This window comes from Rhamphochromis sp. 'chilingali', assembly GCF_963969265.1.
Source record: "Rhamphochromis sp. 'chilingali' genome assembly, chromosome: 19".
NCBI classification, from domain to species: Eukaryota; Metazoa; Chordata; class Actinopteri; order Cichliformes; family Cichlidae; genus Rhamphochromis; species Rhamphochromis sp. 'chilingali'.
In genome coordinates, this window is record NC_137946.1 from 27,345,698 (window position 1) to 27,363,631 (window position 17,934).

General features: G+C 39.4%; 1 protein-coding gene across 3 annotated transcripts in view; it reads left to right on the top strand.

Annotated features, from left to right (window-relative positions):
* Window positions 1-17,934, top strand: part of cadm1a (cell adhesion molecule 1a) — a 501,479-nt gene that overhangs the window by 403,377 nt on the left and 80,168 nt on the right. For all 3 annotated transcript variants that reach the window (XM_080866462.1, XM_080866464.1, XM_080866463.1), the window contains 2 exons: window positions 4,202-4,360; window positions 12,409-12,505. In XM_080866462.1, coding sequence (XP_080722588.1) covers window positions 4,202-4,360; window positions 12,409-12,505 — 256 coding nt within the window. The remainder of the gene's footprint in view (window positions 1-4,201; window positions 4,361-12,408; window positions 12,506-17,934) is intronic.

The window sequence follows — 17,934 nt, forward strand, 5'->3', positions numbered from 1 at the left end:
GAGCATGCTGCATCTGCTCTGATATAACCAGGCTCTGCTAGATTTTGCAGCAGTTAAACTTCAAACCCTACATTTCTAAGCTCATCCAGTCTTGTTTGCTTCATGCAAGGAATATTGCAAAAAATCTAATCTACACTATCAGGCAGCAACTTGGACATTTTAATAATAATAATTTATTTGAAAGCGCCTTTCAGAATACTCAAGGACACTGTACACAGTAGAATAATAAAAGCAACATAAAAACAAGCAGTTTACACAATCATAAAAGCATTTTAGTTCACACTTTAATCTTCCCTTGTCTTCTCTTACACTCCTGTCTTCACTTGGTTCAAAAAGCAGCCCATATACTAAATAATAGCCAGTGTTCACTCCTCAACCCTTTTCTTCCCTTCCCGTGGCTCCCAGCGAAATTCAGAATTAATTTAAAAACTTTATTAATTACTAACAAAGACCTAAATAGAGGCTCCTTGGTACACATTTTCCTTACAAGTGAAAGACCCCTGGCTCAGTCCTGGAAGAAGACATCAATTCCTTTGGGATTGTATCAGGAAGGGCATCCGGCTAAAAATCTGTCAAATCAAACATGCAGAACTACCCCCTGTGAATAAGGGAGCAGCTGAAAGTAGCACACACTGACAATGCCCATGCTCCTGCTTATTTAGTGATCTGGGAAGTCTTTATTCAAGCAGTTGGTCTGATTGGGGTCACTTTTGACGATTGCATGGTCTCATTTTAAATCCAGAACAGGCTTTTGAGGTTATAGAACCTTCGGCTACAGAACACACAAAAAATACATATGTGAGGCCAAATATATGACATTTCTGTGTATGAATGTTGTATAAGTCTTCGTCCTAGTTGTGAAGTACTTTAAAAAGTGCATTTATATTTATTATTAATATTAGCAGGAGGAGGAGTAGTAGAAGGAGTAGTCCTTAACAGGGACAAGCAGGAGTCTTCATGGTCTATGACATGTGCCCACAACATCGTAGTCAGAGCAGGTGGAAGAGAGCTGAGAAAGGCGGAGGTATGCTAAAGAGATAAGAGGAAATGTGAATGAGATGGACTCTGGTGTAACAGTGAAGAGTTAGTGAAGGTGGCTGAGTTTAAATACCTGGGGGTCAACTATCCAAAGCAACAGACAATGCACAAGAGAGGTGAAGAAGAGAGTGCGGGGAGGGAAGATAGCAGCAAGATTGAAAGGTAAGGTTTACAAGATGGTAGTGAGACCTGCTATGATGTCTAGCTTAGAGACAGTGTAACTAAAAAAAGACAAGAGGCAGAGCTGAAGATGTTAAAATTTTAATCTGTAGTGACAAAGAGGGACAAGATTAGAAATGGGTAGTCAGAGGGAAAACGCAGGTTGAGTAGTTTGGAGATAAAGTTGGAGAGGCAATACTGGGATGGTTTGGACATGTAAAGAGAGATAGTGGATATACTGGACAATGGATGATGTCTAGCTTAGAGACAGTGTAACTAAAAAAAGACAAGAGGCAGAGCTGAAGATGTTAAAATTTTAATCTGTAGTGACAAAGAGGGACAAGATTAGAAATGGGTAGTCAGAGGGAAAACGCAGGTTGAGTAGTTTGGAGATAAAGTTGGAGAGGCAATACTGGGATGGTTTGGACATGTAAAGAGAGATAGTGGATATACTGGACAATGGATGGCACTGCCAGGCAGGAGGAACAGTGGAAGACCACAGATAAGATTCATGGATTGAGTGAAGGAGGGGATGGTGTGACAGGAGAGGAAGCTAGCGATAAGGAGAAATGGAGGCAGATGATCTGCTATGGTAACACCTAAGGGAGTAGCCAAAAGAAGAAGAAAGAGCTAATTATTCAGAAAGTTATTGGTCATGCGCACCTCTTGGATAAACTCTGCTAAGTGGCTGGAATTTATAGCATGCTAGTAGACAATTACATTAGACAGTTGCTTGTGTAGTTTGATGGACAGAAACTGAACATGAGAAGATGTGGACCTGCTGGAATTATTGCATTTGACCATGGAAAATAAAAAGTATGCTGCTTTTAGCTGGCTTGCTGGGATTCAGTGGCCACATATCTTTCTCGCATTGTCTGAATACTGCTCTCTGCCTAGCTAAAAGCTACACCTTTTGGGTTCTCTTAGCATATTTCATGTGGTAATACTTATCAGAGTGAGCTCAGTTGTATACTCTTAATTAGCAAGTGTAGGCCTAAGTAGACTGAGGAGCTATAGTTGTTAGCACTGTTGGACTAGCTAACCCTGCAAGCCGATACTATGATGCTAACTTTCAAGCACATACTTGGTTTTCACATATGCCAATGTCATTGCGATGGTTTGTGGTTACCAGGCCTACAACTTGGTCTTGAAGTCTGCCTTAAAATACAGACAGAGCTACAGGCAAAGATGAGGAAGTTAGCTGCATATCATTCCTATAGCACACAGTGAATGATACACACAGGAAAAGGTAGAGTGGCTTGGATGTGCCAATCCAGGAGCAGAATGTCAGGAAATGACTTTTCTGGAGTGTTGGAAATGACAGATGGTGTAAAAAGGAGGATGGGGAGGAAATAAGATGGCGGATCATTAATCATCTCAGAAACCATTTATTCTAAATATATCTTCTACTTCCACACCTTTGTACCTGCCTTTGTGAACAGCTTTTGTGGGTTATTATTTTTATTGTGATATAAATTGTCAAATGTAAAGCACAAGGTTCAGACACCCAGGACTTGAATGAAGACATCTTTTCACTAGTCTTTCATGCATCTCAAAAGACATTTTGATTTGAGCAGACCCCTTCAGGTTCCCATTTCAGGTGCTTGCATACATCTAAAGCCTCTAGTGGTATTTATTCATGACAACCTGTTCCTTTACACCATCCACATCACACAGGTTTGCTTTCCCAGCTTCCAAAAAGACAGTTGTCACCACAGTGACAGGAACACCCCAGTGGCTGAGCTACAGAAGAGTGAGTGGAATGTGCACCGAGTACATATTTTACAGCTAAAATGTGAATTGATGGATGCAGCCGTTCATATTTGCACAGAGTTTCTCCTTTTCTGGCGTTTCTTTTTTGCAGGCTCTTTCTCTGATGTTTGTTTTATTGATGGGACACAAACACGCTTGTGCAAATGACTGCGAGGAAGTAGGACAAAGGGATAAAAAGGATCAATCTTTCTTTGTCACTCTACTGTACAGCATTCTCTGCATCTATGTCCCTCATTTTGCCCAATGAAGCTGTCCTCGTCGTTGCATTTGAGAACATTTTGTCTGTGTGCTATTAAAGAGCAGCCAGTAATAAGACGAGGGACGCTTTGCGAGCTTCAGATCTGGCAGTGCCGTACAAAAGGTGGCCACACAATAAATCTGGCTTGATAAAGCCTAATGAGTGATTCACAGTCGCACAGTAGCCCCTGACAGCAGGCAATTTTTAGCTGATTCACCTTATCGGACCATTTTCAAGGACACGCTTCTCACTCCCACTGTAAATATTTTGCAAGGTCAGGGGAAGAAAGACATTCCCCTTGTAGGCGAACAATGGCTGTCTTTGTCAGTCCTTAATATTTCAAACCTTTTTCTCTGGTAGCCTTGAGTGCAAAGCTGCCATCATTGATATTTTGTAAAGTAAAACTGTTCAGCAAAATACTCTTTCTTTCTTTTTTATAGCGTACTCCCAGAGGAATCAAGGATGCATAAAATAAACCTCTGACAGAAGTAAGGAAGAAATCCAAAATAAGTTTTGATAATATTTACCCAAATAAAAGCATATAGAAATTATTGACATTTTCTCTGCAATGGTAGCCTAAGCCTTGGGAGCTCTGTTTTCCTTATATGATCTTTGTGGGCAAAGCATACATTGAAAATCAATTGATCCCTCAAGCAGGAAATCAACCAGCCTACAGAATACAAGGAGTCCATAAATGATTAGGACAGCAAGCTGTGCAGTTTTTACTTTAAACCAAACTCCAACTTTTTACACCAAAAGAGCGAGTCGGTGTTTGGCGCTGTTTGCTCAAACCAACTAAAGTCCTAGTATGGCTGCTGTGGTTGGATTTCCAGGCGAGCTTCCTAGAGGTGCTTCTCCCACAGTACAACTACTGCCCCAGCAGTTTCTGTTCCACACCCCAGTGCCACTGGATAGATGGTTCCTGCCAGAACCCTCTGAGTGAATTGATTTGACCTCCTTTATTTGTTTTGTCTTTGTTCTTTCTTACCATAGGCAAGCCCAAAGTTGAACTGACCTACGACAAGATGTACACAGTAACCAGCCGACTGACGTTCACCGTTAGCAAAGAGGATGACGGCGTACCTGTGATCTGCATCGTCGACCACCCTGCAGTCAAGGACTTCCAGGCACAGAAATACCTGGAGGTGCAGTGTAAGTGCTTCAGCTTGGTAATAAATTAGAAATCAGCATTTGATGGATATTTAAACAGCGCTATACTTTCCCTTTTTTCCTTTTTTCTGAGTATCATCTGCCTAACTCATCATCTTAATTCAGAAAAATGGACCGGATTAGAGAAGAGTGTTCCATTCCTACTAATTAAATGGAATAGATTTGCTTTTTTCTTACCCGCAACTAAAAGTTTAATGCATGAGGTGTGGCAGTGACATTGAAAGAAAATTATGCATGTTATAATGAATAAAAGGGGAAATTGGACTGTAACACAGTAGACAGTTCTATCTTCACTAATTAAATGACATAAACTTTCCACAACCTATCCCCCCACCACCCTCTGAAAGTTTGGTGAAAGGCTTTGCCATTGGAAAAAAAAAGATTCATCTTGTGTGAGTAGGAAAAAATGAATGTAGAGGTGGTTTACAGATGTAACAAAGGAGAAGGTGTACAGGGTTCATGCAAAGCTGGGGTTGCAACAGAGAGGGTGAGATGGAGGGTGACGATCGACCCCTGAAGGGAGAGCTGAAAGACGACGTGTTTAGTTTCCTCCGGAAAAACATGTCGGTGTTAAATTTGAATTTCACTTTGCTCTTCTCACCTCTTTGTGAGAAGCATGGAAAAAAATCTGCAGATCTAGTTGAATGCAAAACAGATGCATACTTAAAAAGCTATTATCTTGGTGGCACAATGGCCAGCACAAGCAGATCTTTTCAACTGGTGTTTTCCTGACTTCAGACATGCTTCGGTTGCCTGTGGAGTATTTTGGTGCAAACAGCAGAGTGCACAGTGTGCAGGTGGTAGTGTTTTGTGGAAAAATATTTCACATGTGCATCAGAAATAAATATTTTAGAGTTGTGTTTTTTCCCCTAACCTAATGTCAATCATTTCATTAGGAAGTGCAAACAAAATGCACGGCAACTATTTACTACAAATATTTGCTACAAATGCACGGCAACAGTGCAAAAGAATAGAAAATAAAATATAGATCTAAATATAAATAAATCGCCATAATTCACCCTTAGCCAGGCAACGCTCTTAAATTTAGCATCAGAAATTAAATGCCTGTCAGGAAGTCTGCATTCATTTATAAAATGATCTGTCAGGATCCAGTTCTGTTCTTGATATGTGCTTTGTGCTGCACGTAAAGCTTTTGTATCAGTTTACACCTGTAATTAAATACTAACAACCAATCTGCAATTTGCAGTTTATCTTTGATTTGACAAGTATGACACCAGGCCACTCTCTCTTAAATCCTTATTGTTGTTCCAAAAGGCATCTTTTAGTACTTCCTTGTGGTGAACGTCTGTGCTTTCATTTAGAAAGGTTAGCTAAAACCGTGTTAGCTCACTATTAGATTTTAAATTACAGGGTAATCTGTGACAGCTAGGATCACTTTCTTGTCCACCTTTGACGGCGTTAATATTTTAAGTCTGGGGTTCGTTTTGATGTTGTGAGAGAAATGGCACTGGAAAAAACTCCATGGTACTCCAAAAATGTAACTATTTTCAATTGAAAATGTTTTTTAATACTTTAATGCTGAGGGTATTTTTAAATAAAAAGTCAATGCTGAACCTTAAGAGCTGTTAGGAAGCAGCTGAAAGCTCCCTGTGGACACATAACTTTACATTTTGCTAATATGAAGTTAATGTTTATTATAACAATTAGAACATTTATTTCTGAGTTAGTTTTAGTCTCGGTGGTGGGGTGATGTTGCAGAAGCTCTGTCATGTTTATTTCCCAGTGTTGTATGATGCACAGCCCTGATCACATGCCCTCAGGGTCCTGGTGGGAATAGATGAATGTCAATGTACAGCCATGCTTCTCCATGCAGGACCTTGAAAATTCATGGACAAGCTAAGATCCAATCCTTAATTTCCATTTGTTTTCATATTTATTGACAATATGCACTCATTAAGTGATCTTAGTATTTATTGCTGAACAGAGAAGGACTTGATGCCTTGTGCTCATACCATGACACTCTGCACCTCTATGCTTAGATTAACTAAACTAACCAGTGGCTTATAGATTTCTACAACATCTCTCAAAAACATAGAATGTTACTTATTTTCCTCAAGTGAATGAGACTCTAAATTTGCTGCTTCTATTTGTATGTGAGGTACAAACATTCTCAGAATTCATTAAACTCTCAAATAATGCCCCTGTTTTCATGTAGGAATGGTTAACACAATGTTTATCTATCTAATCATCTGACCTTGTTTATTCAACTAAATGTTCCTTAAAAAAACAACACGTGGCCCATAATGGAGGCCAGGAGGACACTTTTGCAGCAATAGCCACTTTTAATTGCAGTATTATTTATATATATATATATATGCACAGACGACTCTTCTCAATAACTAATAATAGCAATAACACAACACTGCTATAAAACAGCATGTAACAAGTAATTAAAATCCTAGACTGAATGTTTAGATCTTTTTGTTAATAGAGAATGGTTAAAGTTCTGTATTTATTGTTTCTGTAACCTTATGTCTTTGGCCTCTGGCATGTCCTAGCATTTTATTTAAAAAAATAAAATCTCTTCTGTCACTATCTGACCTTTCTCTATGAGCATGAGAGGAGGAGATCAGCTCATCTACAGAGGCAGAATGGCATTTTGCTGGCTTCTGATAACAGGGAGCTCACACTGACCACCCGGCTCAGTGCCTCACTCTGCTCCGTGCAGGGGCTGAGGCTGCCATGCTCTTTGCATACTGTAGTGGGTAACAAACAGACATAAACAGTCCTCCTCTCTACCTTCTCTTTGAACTCTGTTACACAGTTTAATATTACATAGCAACTGCTATTAGTGTATCCTTCCTATGTCCAGAGGAATTTTGTTTCTCTGTGGACTGTCTAAAGACTAACAGTCAACTGGTATGAATTAAGTAGATGTTTACTAATTGAGCACTCGGGGATGTGATAAAGTGCAAAATGCACAGTTTGGAGTCACGATTCTGTTTTGTTGTTTTTTAAATTTATTTGTTTTAGCAAAAGGACCAGCATTGTATAAAATTAGTGGAAGTATTATTGTTTTTCAACCAACACCTTTCACAACTTTTACTTTGAAAGCTTTCTGTTTCTATAGCATTAAAAGGCTCTTAGTAGTCGTGGTTTTCATTGATCATACTGCCCCTAGTGGTCACTAATGTTACAGTCACACTAGAGAAAACAGTGAAGGAGCAGCTGACAACAAAACGTGCAATCGACACGCCGTTCCACCATGTCGATTTCACTATTTGCCTCTTAAAATCAGTAAAAAGACACGCATGCAGAATTTACAGTAAGTTGCAGTAAAAGCAGAGGGAGAATTTTTATTTCAAGCCAACATGAAAATTACCACGGGAAAGCGTTTAAACAGACATTATTAACACATTTTCACGTAGATACATATTAGCTGCCTAGATTCATCATTTCTGGCAGTTAAGCACCCTGGAATGGCTTTAAAGATATCATCTCCCCCTGCTGGTAGTCCAATATCTGCATGTAGTAATGCAACTTCTGCAAGCGAGTCCATTTTATGTTTTGTCTGTTACAGGTTTTATGGATGAGACAACGGGTCAACCAAGATTATTAATCATTATTAATCATTTCAATGAGACTTTAATAAACTGATCGTTCCCAGTTAGTTATTGGATTCAAAGCAACAGAGTCAGTCTGCTGTCAGTTTGGGATTGACTCGGGTGAAGCTGGCACTTGTATCATTATATTATCATTGATTATTGGTGATAAATGAACAAAAATCTGTGCAAACTACTTACATTCTACTTTTAATCTCATCCAAAATGGTAACATTGTTGCAGGATGGAAATTTACCTACAAATTTACAGGCACCCTTGCTTTTATATAGCATGTATAGCCAGAATTTAACAAGTAGTTAAGTTCAACCGCCGACTACAAAAACGAAGCACAGTCGTGCTCATTGGTGCACCCTGACTCAAATTGATTGCAGCATGTTGGCAATCTTCCTGTGTTTATTACACTAGATGAAAATTAGTCACAAACGTTAACCAGCCTGTCTATCAGAGAGTGACTCCAGCCAATCCAAGACTGACTGCAATTGTTTAGAGACGGGATGCCTCCCAAGAGGTGTTGTGTGCAGTTGTCTTGCAATCAGAAGTGCTCAGCCTGAGGTGGAATGTGCAACCGTTCATTGCCACGCTTACGAAAAAATTAAACACAGTCACCACAACCACCGTGTATTCCTAATCAGCAAGGAGATTGCTTTTGGACTATTTTACTCTAGTGTGACTGACCCAATAGCTAACAGAAAACTGTTTGGAAAACTTTGGTTTTTGTGTCCCTTAAATGTCGAGAACTATATGTACAATCTATGTATCTTTACAACCCCAATGAACTGTCTGCTTTTTCCTTCTAATTGTCACCACAGAGCCCTTCCCATTAACATATCTAAAAAGTGCATATGTCTGGTGAGAAAATTATGAATGACAAAACTAAAATAAAGCCTACTTCTGCAGTTTCTACAGTGACATGCAAGTTAGCTTACTGATTAGATGCAGTACACTGGTTGATTTACATTTCATTCACCCACTGTGTAGGCAATTTGTGAGTGGAATGGAGAGCATTGTGTAGTAAGAAAAGGCGAAGGAAAAAACCCCATTGTCAGGGGACAGCATAATTAAATAAGACACTAATGATTATGTGTATAAGAAAGCAAGCTGTTTGCTCGGATGCTGGGTTGTTTTTCCCATAAGGTCAGCTGGCTGCCGAGAGATGGATAGTGCCGTCTTGAGTGCTTATGAGGTGAGGCACACAATAAAGCAAATAATTCAGTTAGCATAATGATAACGGCTCTCTTGCATATGGTAGACACTATTTCATTTCCACTGAAGTGACAGCATCCTAATCTGGCAGCACAGTGTTTTCCCATCAAACAGAGACAAGAAAGCTTTGCCATAACTACTTGAGGCTATCAAAACAACCTACAGATGCCTGGCGTCCTTCATGTTTATGGCTCCGAGATGACAAGGTCAGATGACGTCGTGAGCAAAGAAAAAGTTGCAGGATGCCATGTAGTGCCTGGAGTGGAAATAAAACCAAAGGGTTGCTGTCTAAATCCAAGCATGCCTACTGAGCAGAAGACTTGGCTTTTTGCCCATCTGCTGTCCATCACAGAAACTGAAAGCCAGCCACTGACAGGGTGTGATTTAGACAGATGGATGGCCAGACACGTGTTGTTTATTGCCGAGAAGGTCGGACAGCAGCGTGGAACTTTACCGCCAGCTTTGAAATCATAACTCAGCCTCGATCATTCCAACTACAGGCTGATTAAAAAACACACGCACCAAAAAGTGGATTTAGGCCATAAAAAGAGGAAGAGAACAAGAATAATTTGCATCATAACTGGTAAACTATCATTACTCTACTTTGAAATAAAATGGTTCCACTGAATGGCATTTCTCTCTGCCATTTAATGTTAAATTTTTAACAAAACTAGAACAAAACTTTTTTTTTCATGGGGTAAAAATACTCTTATGCTCTTTTTATTACATTCAAGTAAATGGTATTTGTGACATCGATTGCATTTACAAAAAAGATGGGGATGATGTTTCCCTTTTGAGATGTGCTGTTGCTGAGCAGACGGCAAGATAAAAAGCAAATGTTCTTCAGTTTTCTGTCAGCAGGACACCTCATTGACTGGAACCATCAACCAAAACATACCTGGCATTTTTAAACCTTAGCGAAAGGTTGTAAGTCAGACGAGAGCTTCCGTTTCCCATTTCCCATTCAGTGCATGGCAAGAACGAATTCAATCCCTTATCCGTTTGATAGATTGAATAAAACATTACATTCAGTCGTCTCTTACGCCAAGGTGAAAAAAAGGCTTTGATAGCACCAGCAACAGCCAGTGCGATGGGAACAACCAAAACTCCACGGGTGCAGAGAATAGCACAGCGGTGACTGTCAAAGCACCCCACTGATTTGTCAAAACAGCATTCTTACATGCTTTTTTTCTCCAGCTGTAATAGCTACTAAAGTGCTTTTGCAACTTTAACCGGAAGCATCTTTGAACATACCAAGCTACTTGTGATCCTGCCCAGTGCCCACCTATCATCTCCTAGTGCTTTATGTTTTGCTGTCTTCTTTAATTTACATATCCACAAAAGATAAGATAAGACAACATTTATCAGTTGGCTGGGGCAGGGAACAGTGGCAAAAAGAAATAGAGCAGGAATAAAAATAACTTTATAGCCTAGAAACTAAAATGTACACTAAACAAAAATATGCTCACGTATAGCTGGTTTGATGCTCTGTAATCTGTATGCACAGGCTGTAATAGCAGGAAATTTAAAGGAAAACACCTTGAAAGTAATTTACTGTTTACTTAATGTCAAGTCAAATCCCCCCCGGACTAAGCAACATAGCAGCTCAGTCCTAATAACAATAACAGTGCCTTTTAGCAACTTAAACATGACCTGGCCTCCTCTGATGCTTGAACACTGCTGAGGCAGGTCATGGATGTTGTTCTTGTTGCTGTATTTCCTGTTAATCCTCGCACCTTTTAAGGGTTTGCTCTTCAGGCACCATTCTCTTTCTGTCTTTTTAAAAGTAGAAGCTATTTCAAATGCTTGCCCTGAACATTTTAACCATTATTAACAACTTTCTGTCTCTCTCTACGGTTTTTAACAACATCTGTATAAGGAGAACACATTCAATGGAAAGATTCCCTTTTATGCTTCCTGTGTTTTGTGGGGTTCCCCAAGAGTCTGTACAGGGAATCCCTGATTTTTTTACCATGTACAATATAACCCTGGAAAAATCAAATGTCATGTGGAAAAGAAAGTGTTTGCAGGACCTTTAAAAACAAAGTATATCCCAGGATTTATCAGCCTGTAGAACCACCTTTAACAGCGATAACTTTATATAATTGTTTGCTGTGTGACTTTATCAGTCTCACGTCATTGTGGAGTCATTTTGGACCACTTTTCCTTTCAACATTGCTTCATTTCAATGAGGTTTGTGGCATCCGTTGAGGCACAACTCTTTTAAGGTCCCACCGCACCATTTAAGTTATGTTGACTTTTACTTGATCTTTGCTGCATTCTGTTGCTGCTGTGCTTAGGATCATTATCCTGTTTCATGACCCAGTTTTAATCAAGCTTTAGCTGTCAGACAGATGGCCTCAGATTTGACTCTAGAGGAATCAAATTTAAGAACAGAGAAGTTCATGTTTGACTCACTGACTGCAAGGTGTCCAGGCCTGTGGCAGCAAAACAAGTCCGATTTATCACCCATCCACTGACAGTTAGTATGAGGTGTTTGTGCCGATATGCTGCGATTGGTTTTCCCTAAAGGTAGAGCTATGCAATATGACCAGCCATCTCAACTTAAGTCTCATCTGTCAAAGGAGATTGTTCCAGAAGTCTTTTGGTTTGTATATAACTGTATGTCCCCTTTAAAATCTCAGATTTCAAGTGCTGGCTTAGTATCTCCAATTGTCACCAGAAGGTGCTTTATGTAATATAAGGTAAAAGAGCCCACATTAAAAAAGAGGCCAATTTCTTAGATGTACTTAAGTTGATGACTAAAGTTATGCACCAACTAATAAATTTAATCAATATTTGGTTGCTTCTTTCATTTGAAGATCCGCAAAAAGGATTCACAGTGTTGTTTGTGGGTTCTGATTTTCAGATTACTCATTTTAAGCCTTGAATAGTCAAGATCTTAGATGGGATCTCCCTGCTCCTTGGACACCTTATTAGTGCTCGAAATCCTCCCTCAGTTCATATAAATGCGAGAAGTCGGCAAAGCTGATTGACACCAACCAATGCCTCGTGCAACTTCATTGTTCTGCATGTCACTCCCAGGTTGAATTGGATTTAGCAGTTTTACGTTCTACTCCTGACCACAAATTTCAGCTTTGATGCATGTGCTTATCATTATGTTGATACTAAAGTTATACTATAGATATTTTTACAGCAGACCAGAATTCATGATAAGAACTTGTAGTTTGTCACTAATGTTATCTGGATATTTAATACTTTGTGTTTTTCTCATTTTTTCAGACAAACCAGAAGTTAAGATCGTGGTAGAATTTCCTCAGGGTCTGACCAGAGAAGGAGAGAACCTGGAACTGTCGTGTAAATTCAGAGGCAAACCCGAGTAAGACACAAGCAAACACACGCAAACATACACATTTAACCAATTAATGACAGCCATGGTGAAACAGGTATGCCTGCCTGCTAACAGTTGCACATCAGTGTATTCACTGACATACCATCAGTGCATTGTGGTGTGTGGCTGTCTTTTACTGTTTTAGTTTTGCTGTTGAGAAGTAATGAACATAGCAGCAGTTAGCTTGCACTGGCATTAAAAAGCATCTGTACATGGAAAAGACATAATTTCAAAATCTATGATTATTCAATCACTTTTTTTTTTCACAAATCATGGTCACAATACATAATGAAAACGTTGCAATTATACACAAAAAACCCCCAAAACTAACAAAAAACAAAACTAACAAAAAACAAAACTAACAAAAAGACCCCCCCCCTCCCTCCCTACCCGAGGCTCACATAAAGAGAAACAGAACAAAACAAACAAAAAATGTTTTTATATAGTCAATAAATGGGTTCCAACAGAAGGCTGTACGGGGCTTTTGCTGGTAGTATTAGGAATACAGTACTATGCAAAAGTCTTTAGCCACCCCTGATTTCATCACGTTTTATTTCCTCAGAGGCAGACTTTCTTATTATATTTAAAGTAGTCTTGAGCAATCGTTCTCCAAGCTTTCTGACAGTCTTCCAAATTTTTCTTTGGATGTTGGCTGCTGTTCACTCATTTTCAATCCAGTCTTTGTACCTGACCATTTTCAGAGGAATCTTTTTTTTTTTCAAAGCTGCTCAACACTGAACAAAGACTACAGAGTTTGACCATCGTGATTCCCATAGAGCTGTTAACTGAAAACTTTGCATATATGATAATTGAGGACAAAAGAAGAATAAGCACGCCTAAAAAAAAAAATCTACAGCAGATGAACAGTATCCAAAAGTCATGTCCTAAAGAAAAAGGAAAAATCCAGCTCAGACTTGACACAGGACCTCAGAGTTGCATCTGACCCCGGCTGATCCAACAATGGAGAGTCATCAGAAATGGTGGAAGGGTGGCACAGCATGACAAAGATCCCAATTTCCCATTTTCCTAGAAAATATGGGGTGGCTCAAGACTTTTGCACATCACTGTACATACAGCATGTTTTTGGTTTTTGGTATTAGAAATTTGCTCACTGCTGTATTTTTTGTTCTGCAAGAATATTCTGTCTGTCGAGTTTGTACTGACTAAAGCACTATTTACGTTTTTTTAATACGTTCATTTAGGTACTCACAACACTTAGGAAAGACCATGGTGTACTTTTAATACAGTAAAAAAAAGCAACAGTGACTTGACACACAGTGTGTTTATGTACATTCAATCAAAACCCAATTCAAAGTGCTTTTGTTGCCTAAACCTAACCACAGATGGAAGTCTGGATGTGAAACCCGGTCCTTTGTGTAAGAGTCGCTTTGTACGCCCACCATCCACCAAAAACACCTCCCGCTGTCTATGTTACAATTTGTAAATGTGGCACATTGGCACACAAAAACTAATGTTAATCTAATGCAGCCAGACAGTACATTCAACCCAAGCATAGAAAAAGGAAAAACACAAAAGCACTATTAGTTTGTGATTTATTGGAGCCTTCGTTGAACTATGAGAAAACATGCAAATATGGAGTGCATATTGCTATTCACAGTATCATGCATTAATTTCATCTGAGGCTTCCAGACCATTCATGGTTACACTGCACCTTTGAAGTTATAAAAGGACATAAGTCCAAAGACTTTCCCCCTTTGTAGTTAGTATAAGACCGCAAAATAAAAGTGAATGGAGAAAAGCAGACAGAAAATATTCTACTGGATTTGAGAACTCAGAAGCAGCAGTGGGTTTAGTTGAGGTAAAATGGCGAGGATACTATAAATTTAGTTCTCTCATTAGCTAAACTGGCATAACTTATAATGCCAGTGATGAATCATTGGCTTATTGTAAGCATAGAGTTTTTATTCTCTTTTGATGGGTAACATAACATATACTGCACACACCTCCAAAGTATGTGTCTGTGTGTATGAGTGAGATACGTTATATATGTCTAGTGTACAGTACTGTGCAAAAGTCTTGAGCCAATCCTTCTTTATATTTTGCTCAGAAAATGGGAAATAGGTGCAGCAACTTATTGAAACGTGCAACATATATGGAACGACTGTATATAAGGTACTGTAAAAGCAGAGTCTGTATGGTTCTAACGAGCTTCAGAGTCAATATTTGGTATGACTTCCTTTATTCTTTAGCATAGCCTGAAGTCTCTTTTGTCATTTCTTTAACTAGTCTTCTGGAATAGTTCTCCAGGCTTCTTGAAGGCCATTTATTCCACACTGCTTCAATAATGTTGACGCCTGGGCTCTGGGCAGGCCAATCCATGACTGATAGTGCTCCATGGTGTGTTTTTCTATCCAACTATGCTTTTACTACAGTGTGTTTGAGAACATTATCATGAAAAACAAAGCCGTTGCATGATCGCCAACACCACTGGGGAAGCTCCAAACCATATCAGAGCCTCCACCGTGATTTACAAATTACTTGCCACTCACTATTCTACCTACTGGAATCACTCCATAAGACCTGCTGGCATTGATTTTTAGTCCAGATCCTTTGTAATTAGCATGCGTCTCCGTTTTCTCCCTGTTTTCATTCCGTAAGAATGGCTTCTTGACAGCTACCCTTCCACCGGGACATTTCTGATGAGGCTTCAGTGAACAGCAGATGTATCAACTTAAGGGCTAGATGCATTTCTGAGGTCCTATGTCAGGTCTTTGCAATAAATTTCCATATTTTTAGGGACATGACTTTCAAATGTTTTTTTCTGCTGTAGTTTTTTTGGTCTGTCGCTTCTTTTGTCCTCCACTTGTCTAGTTCCATCGACTTTCTTAAGGATGCACTGTTTTTGGCTAATAGCTTGCTATTAGCATCTGATTTTGGCTAATAGAACCTTGTTGTTCTTAAAGATGCAATTTAAAATTGGATCTTTGGTCAATTTTCTGTTATGTTAAGTGGCTTAACAAAAAAAAAAGAATTTATCTGAAAACACCTTCTGTGGAGATACTGTTGGTTTTGTCCATTTTGGGTTATAGCTGTGGCTGAATCCATAAGCGACAACCTTTTCCCATTGTAGATATAAAAGGGCTCATTATAAGTTAATGAAAAAACTGTGATTATTATTTTCAGTGAACTATACACCAATGCAAACATAATAATGAGTGTTGTAAGGTAATGCGATTGTTTTTTGTTTTTTTTTGTTTTGTTTTTTTTCTTTCTTCTTTTTTTTTTCTTTTTCTTTCTTCTTTCTCTCGCTGTTCAATAGCTGACCTTAATCTTACAGAGAATGATCAAAGCTCATGTAGAAACAAACAAACAAGTGAACAAAAGATTTTCTCTTTCATTTCTGTCAAACAAAGCTGTATGAAACGTTTCCAGCTGTTAGTATCATGGTTGCTAGGCAACCTGGGCAGCGCAACGGAGGCTAGACCGTCCCATTTCACAAGCCTCGCACTTCCGGCCTTAGCGGTCTTTGAGTACGCGGCCCTTGAGGATCGTTGAGGCTGCAGACCCTAAATTGGGATACAGCCACAGACTCACACGCAGGCACTGCAACAGAGGGAACAGAGACGTGGGACCAGGACAGACACAGATACTGACTCGACACGGGGATAGCAACTAAGGATGCACAGAGACATAAACCATAAAAGAGAACTCTAACAAAGAAACCCAAGATTAGAAATGATAAATAGTATAATAAATTTAAAACCCTGGGTCTACGACCCAGGCATCCTAACACCCGCTCCCAAAACTCAGGATCTGAGAAATACAGAGATTGAACTACATAACTTTTCTCTCTTATTTCTTCCTGTTGGTTCCACCTTTAACTGTAGTCTGTTCTTAATCCAAGGATCTTGAATTCTCTCGCTTCGTCACAGCCACTTACAGATATGCCTGTTCTCAACCTGCTGGCATGTCTTTGGCAAGGTGTCCTTTGGAAGGTATTGGTGAGATGGAGCCACCCACGTCATACTCTTTCAGTATCCTTGGTCAGTGTTGTGGTGTATTTTAAGCCAAACATTGATCTTTCCCAAAACCTAACCATTACTTTTTTGTGCCCAAACCTAACCAGCAACTAAACCTCTCCAACATCATACCTCAGAGTTTGTCAGTCTGTAAAATACTGCCAGTGTGTAAAGGCACTAAAGATAAAAGAAGTTGTACCTAACAATGAGGTACGTACAACATCTGACAAATCTGCATCCGCTGACAGTCTTGGATGGAAAATATGGTAGTAGTGGAAAACCTTTTTGGCATTACATTTGATCAGACTGGGTATGTTTTATTCTTCAGAATGCAGAGTTGGTGATGTAAAATTGTGATTTAGGCCAACATGCACTACCTTTTGTTTTAAATGAGCCAGGCTGGAAATGGAAAAAAAAAGTGAAAGAAAGGGAGAAAAAGAAGCACAAAATGTACAAATGGGCTACAGGTACTCTCTCCTGGACAATAAGCCTGTGACTATATGTGCCGTCAACTCTTATTTGAAAATCTTTCCTGTGAGAGAAAGAAAAAAGTGCAGCAGAAAGTACTATAATTCTTTTTTTTTTTTTTTTTTTTTGCCTGTCCAATGCGATTGTTGTCTAAATCCTGCATACTCGACTTTCCAAGTCTTCCCCATTTAGAACAACCAAGCATCTCTCAGATCTCCAGAGTTTTTCTTTAGGGGTATCTTGTTAGTCCCTTTATTATGCTGTAATATTAAAACCACCTGATTATTATTGTTTTAGGCCTCTTGTATAGGTGTTCTGGCATTGACATGTGACATTTAAAGGTGTCCTGTCATGTCTGGTGGAATGACTTTGGTAGCAGTTCCCTTGGGCCCTGTGGGTTCTGGGGTGGAGCTTGCTTGCCTTTGTACATCCTGTATATGTTTAATCACATGGGGATCTAGCGAGTTTGAAGGACACGTCAGTACTTTGGACTCTTGGTCATGCTTCTTGAGCTTATCTGTGGACTGTTTACTAATTGGTGGGCCACATTGTTCAGCTGATATATGCCAGTGCTACAGGCAGTACTATTATCATGTGGAGCGTGCGTAGTCTGTTTGCTCAAAATACCACCCACGTGAATGCCACTACTCAACATTCACCCAATTGTAACGAGATGATCCGTGCCATGTCCTGGCATTAAAAAAAGTGACTCGTGAACATTGCCTCATGGGCTAAAACTTAGTTTTTGATGACAAATTAGAAAATTGGAAATGCCAAATGTCACAACTCTGTGGAAGAGGAAGCTAAGAGTGGTACATAAGCCTGACAAGCACAGTGTGTTGTTTTACTCAACACTGGCTCTAGAACTAATCTTCTCGCAGACAGCAGAGATTTCTTCTAATTAGCCGATGGAGTTCAGCTGATGGATAGAATGGCTGTGAAAGTACAGTTTCAGGGAGAAAAACTGTG